The 6,746-nt window shown below is 36.9% G+C and overlaps 1 protein-coding gene across 1 annotated transcript in view; it reads left to right on the top strand.

Moving 5' to 3' along the window:
- The window catches only part of LOC113405047 (TGF-beta-activated kinase 1 and MAP3K7-binding protein 3-like), a 66,309-nt gene extending 64,140 nt beyond the window's left edge, over window positions 1-2,169 (top strand). The window contains exon 7 of the mRNA XM_026649923.1: window positions 751-2,169. Coding sequence (XP_026505708.1) covers window positions 751-899 — 149 coding nt within the window. The 3' untranslated portion in view covers window positions 900-2,169. The remainder of the gene's footprint in view (window positions 1-750) is intronic.
- The last annotated feature ends 4,577 nt before the right edge of the window (window positions 2,170-6,746 follow it).

Raw genomic sequence — 6,746 nt, 5'->3', positions numbered from 1 at the left:
CCGGCCCCTGTAAATGTAAAATGTATTACTGGCATGCAAAACCTTAAATTACAGTAAATAAATGAAGACTTGGCACACCACCTCTCAAAGGTTGCCGACCCCTGATGTAGGTAGTTAAATGGGTAAAAGGACAACAGAAGGAAGAGCCATCAAACTCTTCTTCCTAAATGGCAGTTTTTTAGGCACTATTAGTCGCATGTTTGTACAAACCATACTCCTAATGAGAAAGCAAGTTATTTCAAAGCAAAATATGTTGTATTACATGCAGGTCTAGTATACTGATTTACTGGCAACCAGGGCAAGCGTGCATTGCAATGGACCTGCATGACATCAAGATTCTGCCGTCAGCCCAATAGCGACTAGTTTTGGGGCTGAATGCCTGGCACTTAGCATGGAGTCTTCAAACCCACTTTCTCTTAGAAAATTCCCTTCCTTTGATACATGTACAGACTCATACATTGAATAGCATTTACATGGGCCTTGGGGTGAATTCATTCCCTGCTAACAGTCATCAGCTTTGGACTGCCTTCTCAGTACGTAATAAAATACATAATGTATGTATTTTGTACATTCTGAATTTCAAATCCTAATCCAGTTGTACAGTGCCATTTAGATGTCTGTGTAAAACAGCTGAAAACTACTAGCTGGCAGATGAGTATCTTAACCTACTCCTCTAAATATTTGCTAAAATTGCATGGTATATTTTCTTATGAAGGCTTTGTTTGAAAAATAACATTATTTTTTCTTTAGAGCATCAAACCAGCTCCAAACAGACTCCACAGACTCAGCCAAGAGATGAAGACTTTGAAGGGGCTCCATGGAACTGTGATAGCTGCACCTTTCTGAACCACCCAGCGCTAAACCGCTGCGAGCAGTGTGAAATGCCACATTACACCTGAATCTGGAAAGGGTCTGCATTAGGTTGAAAACCAGTTCTTGAGCCCACAGCCATAGGAGAAGGAAACATGGGGAACCTTTCAGTCCATCTGCCAGGCCTTTGTTAGTCAACTATTTTCAGATTACAAGGGGGGAGGAAAAGATGTGAAACTGTTTCCACTTGTACTGCACTAAAGAATAAATTTAGGGAGTGGGGAGGGAAATATTCTTTTCTTATCCCATTGCAGTGAGCAAAGCAGAAAGGATACCCAAAACCAGGAAAGGATTCACTCTTTGAAGAATGTATACAGGAAAGCAGATAATTGCTGTTTAATCCTGTGGCTGCAGTTACTGCTTAGTGGCTCTTAATTTTTAAATATAGAATTTTTAGTAATGATGTGAAATATTACAGTTATCCCGACAAACTGAAGCCATAGCTGACCTACCTGGTCCCAGCTAGCTGGAAAACAAAGGCTCCCTGTGCTTCTGGATTGTAAACTACTGAAAAAGAAGACAGGAAAATGCAACTGTAAATTTTACAACAGATAGAAAACAGAGAGAGGGGTATTTGTAATTGCTGCTTTTTTTCAGGGTGATTTAAGTCTACACAAAAATTTGCTGTTTTGAGATTGTGACTTCTGGTGCGAAAATGAGGTACTGTATGAGCCTTATAAAAAGTAGAATTGGAGGTGATTCTGCAATCCCTTTTGCTTGTATAGTGCTCACCAAGCAGTGTCAACACTGGTAATTAACTAAGAACCAATTCTACCATATTACTGATGAAAAGATTGCTGCATGCTTTTATTAGGCCATTGTGTGGTAAAGCTAAAAGTAAATTATGCTTTTATAAATAACGTTCTCCTAAGACTGCTCTGTAGCAGTACAGTGAACGTATGCCAAATGCCAGAACTATTCCAAATTCTGTTTGGAAGTTTTGAGCTCAGCCATGGTTATGTATGAGAAGTGTTTGCACCCTGTTACTTAGGCCTTTTCAGCTTCCAATTTTGTGAAGAATTCATGATGTTTACAGCACAGAAGGTACTTTGTGCCCCAATCCTGATTTAGCTGAAAAAGAACAATCAATATTAGCTCTTCAATAAAGGTTTATTTGCACATTGTTAATAAACCAGCCTGTATAAATAGCAGATGGCAGATCTGGAAAAGTTGCACACTGCATTTTTTTATTTTGGTCAGGAAATGTTTGCAATATAGTGAAGAATACAAAACACTTGCAAACTAAAAACCATACTGGTACTTTTATGCATATAATATATTGTATTATATAAAACGATCAGTTTTTTGTTTAAACGCTTCAGTTTGCTGTAATAAAGCAGTCATTATTTGTGAAATCAGAACTTCTGGATTTGGGCAGCTGAATGATTATGAAGTGAAATTGTGTGACTGATTGAGGATGTTTTTAAGAAGCTGGTACAATGCATCTGAACTTTTACACTGTAACCATTGTTTAAAATCCAACATTCTCACAGCATTTGAAAGGGAGAGTTTTAGTTATTTTGCCTGTATTGCCTTTCTGATGTTTTCCCTCCATGCAGTTAAAAAAGATAGCAAAAACTGCTGTCTTGTGATTCAGATCAGGAACTGCCTTTTATCTGGTATGATATTGAAATATGTTCCTTCACTCATTAAATCCTAAACATAATCTAAAATCATCTATTTAATAAGTCTGCTTGAGATCAATTGAAGTGTGCATCATTAATAAGCAAAATGAAGTCAAAGGCATCGGTGTTGAGATTTCTTTTTAAGTTGATGATGATTTTGCACTGTATGATGAGGAGCTCATATGTAAAAGAAAACAAAAATTCCCGCTGTCCAGATGAAGTTAAAAATAAGCGTACATTTTTGTAACTCTGTTTGTATAAATGGACAGTGTGGCAAAACTGAAGGGACAGTGTGGAAAACAGATGAGCTGAAGCATTTTACTTAAAACATTTTTCTTCCTTGAGAGATTAGCAACACCATTACCTGTTGTATATTCAGGTATTCAATACAATACCAATTCTGTCATAGTTCTTCAGTGATGATGCCTTTTCTTTTGTATGATTTCAATTTTCAGTCCTATTTATGTTGACTTTTTAACAGCTTTAGTTTCTGCTGGAATAGCAAAAATGATAACTAAAATGACAGTCATCAGATGAGAGTAACAGTAGCATGCTTGAGAACAGTTGTGCCACTTTGTTTTAAGACAGTGTAGATGCTGCTGATTTTAAAAAAAATGCATGCAACTCATTCATTCTGTGAGCTCTAATAATCCTAAATGCATGGTTTCTGGTGGTATGAAGACAGTCTAGTCTTAGTCATAGCTTTCACCAGCTAGCAGAAGACAAAAAAGAGGCAACCTATGAGGAGATGCTATTGGGAGGGTGAGAGAGGGTGCCATCAAATGGGCAAGTTGATTTTAAGAGCAAAGCTGATTTTTATTTGAGGTTTTTTTCAGTTCTCATTTATTGGTTGTACAAAAAGTATTGAAATTTTTTTCTGTTGTACTCATTTACTTGTAAATGTCCATGCACAAACATTAGCAGTACAAGAACTATATATGGTACTTGAATCTTTAGTTTGTTAGAACATAAGTTGTATTTGAATATTAGATCATCCATTTTGCTTTTTGGAAGCAGGCAACACACCCTTTCCCACTCCCAACTGAAATGTAGACTATGCCAAAAAAGGTTTCTTTGTGTAATATTTATTTAATGCACACAAAACCCTAATGTCAGCTGGCATATAAAATGCACTGTATTGTATAAAACTTTTGAGTGTATTCGTGTGTGGATGGCAGGATGCTGATGCCGTTGTGGTAATGCACTACTTATTTTTAATAACAAGCTTTCCCTCAACTGTGCTATTAGACTAGTATGGTTCAGTTGGTAACTTACTTGGACTTTAGGTATTTAAAAGGATTTCACTATTCATTTAAATTAACTTTTCTAAAAACTTATTTTATATTTATCATCTATTAGTATCAATTATCCCTTCCTACTACCATAGTTCTTTAAAAGTTTTAGTCAGAGTGGGACTTGTGAACAATATTTCAGGGTATAGCAAACCAAAAGAAATCCTAAACTTGGCTATGCTTTGAATTTGATGTAATTATCAACCTTGCTTGTTTGGGAGGGAGAAGGGCAGGTGGGGGGCTAAGGAGAAAATAATTTGTAAAATATAGTCTAAGATCAGATTGAGTTGTGCATTTGTGTGTCTGTGGTATGTGTGTTTTCCCTTAAGATGGGAGGTGTGATGAGAAGGTGTAATAATTTTTAAAGAGCTGGTCTCGGTCTTAGTACTTTCTAATCATGTGCTACTAAATCAGGTTTTCTTTAAAAATATATTGCTTTCTTTCAGTTACTGTATCTGTCCCAGTTATACTCTCATTTCAGTTTTTCCATGGCAACACATGTCAACATTAAGATTGATTGTAAAATCCTTTGAAACTGAATTCAGAAATATTTAAGAGCTGAAATTGGGATAAAACAAAATGGGGGGGGGGAAATAAAGAATGTGAGAATATCAAATAAGTTAAAAATGAAATTGTCATCTTGATCCTTTTTAATATTCATTGGTATACCCAGGAATGTGAAAATGGCTTTCATAGTTCAAGGTGGACAGTTGGACTCATAGATACTTAACTGCTTCTCTGAGACTGTAAAATTTACATGCTGTGATACTACTGTGACTCTCCACCCCATAAAGACAGAAGACATGCACGCAAACGATGCGTCTTGTAGTCAATATTGCTTCTGTGTTCTGCACCTATTTTATTTCCTTTCCAAATGTTAACATAATTATTTAAAGTTGACCATGATTGAAACTTGCTGTATGTTTTAGTTTGGGGCATTCTCATTGCTTGTCTATAAATATTAATACAGGTAGGTTTTTCTTGACTTGTTTGAATAATAAGAGGTCATTGGAGTTAATGCAATATTATAATTTTGGATTTTCAAGACCTGAAAGAATTTTTTAAAACTCTGTTCTTGACATTTATTTATTTATGGTGGCACCGATGTATCTAATCCATATTTCCTGCTGTGTGGAACCCTGTTAAATTTTTTCATTAAAACAACAAGACAAGATCTTGTCAAATCCTGTAAATATGATGTCTTTAGTTTTTAGATGTATATGCTGTGAATGAGATTATTACCAAGAGATGAAATTGTACAAAAGCATTAAGAGGCAATGCATGCATGGTATCTCCAGAAAGTGCATACTCGAAAAGTTGCAGATTTCTGCAAAAATAAATTAATAAACTAAGAAAACATCACATCCTGCATTTGTTCTCGTGTGTAGTGGAAGACATTTCCAAAATACCAAATTTTCTTGCTTTGACACTAAACATGTTTCTGTTAAAGTGTAGCATTCTCCATAAACCCATAGCTATATCACACTTTTGTTTGTGTCTTTGTAAATCAATATATTTCCCCCTGAACAACTGCTCTATGTTGGACTTGGGCCCCAAACTTGCAAGTCGATCTACAGGGGCAGACCTTTGAGGTGTGTGGTGTCCCACTAAAGTCAAAGGTGCTTTGTGCAGATCAGATTGCAGGATTGGGACTGTGCACAAATGATGTTCACAAAGTGTTTTGGTCTCTCTTCCTTTCAGCAGCAAGCCAGAGAACATTCTGATTCCAGAAGATGATGCTGTTAATGGCAGTTGAAAATTTATTATAGATTTCCAACCCCCCCCCCCCCCCAAAAGGCTTGAAGAAAAGGTTCTTTTATTGAATGAATGGTGTAGAATTTTAGTCATTTTTTTCTTAAGAAGACTCAGGTGTGACTGTTGAATCACTGCAAAGGTAGTTTCCTTAGCACAGTATCTTTCTTCAAACTATAAAGTTTATTAAATTGATTTGTCGTGTGATCTAGTAAGTATTATATCAATTATTCTTTTCAGTTGATCCTTTTAACCCTTCTATATGAAGTATGGTGGTAGGTAAGTACTAGGTTTAATTGTTGCTTCTCAGATTAAGTGTATTGTGGCTAGACAACTGACTTCATCTAATTTATATGAAAATCAGTCTCAAATAGTGGCTTGCTGATGTCTATTGAATTCTAAATCAAAGATTTCCGTTCTTTGAATGAGGACTATTCAAGCTCCATGAGCAGGATTTTCAGAAGTGCTCAGAGTTGGCCTAACTCTTCTCCCATTTAACTCATTGGGAGTTTAACCATTGACTTCAGTGGGAACAGTCAAGCTAACTAATCCCAAGCAAACTTCGGATCCCCAAATTTGATCTAGCTCAAAACTGTAGTTTGGGACTATTGCCTAAAATCTAAGCCATTACGTTGTAACTGAGCAAGGATGAGTCCTCCTGAGGCTGCCAATGCCAGTGAAGAGAGCAATAGTTTCCACTGTCGGAGCAACCTGAATGTTTTTGTAGTTTCTTGGGTTCTTGTTTTGTAGCAAATGAAGAAATATTGGCGCTTCTAAAAAGCCAATGTAGCATAACTGGGGTGGAGGGGTTGGGGGATAACCTGCTATGAGGTAAGGGTTTACCTTACATAATATTACCACACAAACTTGGTTGACTTAGAGTTAAGGTTGCTCTAAGCATGCAGATTCACTTCCTCTAATTCATACTCGCTGTACAAGCTTAGCTATGGGTTCAGAGTTAAGTTTGTGTTTGTGGGCTGCATCCTTGTCTAGTGTGTGAGGAGCTGCTGATTAGCTAGGTTGTGGAGAAGAACTGATGCAGCACTTGGGACCATTGCCAGTCTGTCATGTACAGAAGTTTGGAAAACACTAGCATTCCCTGGCTTTCTCCTCCACTCATCTGCTGGATGCTTCCTCAGGAGCTTCGCTCACGCCCTATACCATCATCGTTGGTCCCCCAGGGCATCTTTCATACCTTGAGCCCCTT

This window comes from Terrapene carolina, unplaced genomic scaffold, assembly GCF_002925995.2.
Source record: "Terrapene carolina triunguis isolate 2854851 unplaced genomic scaffold, T_m_triunguis-2.0 Scaffold23, whole genome shotgun sequence".
Classification (NCBI taxonomy): Eukaryota; Metazoa; Chordata; order Testudines; family Emydidae; genus Terrapene; species Terrapene triunguis.
This window is presented reverse-complemented; position numbering and strand designations above follow the sequence as displayed.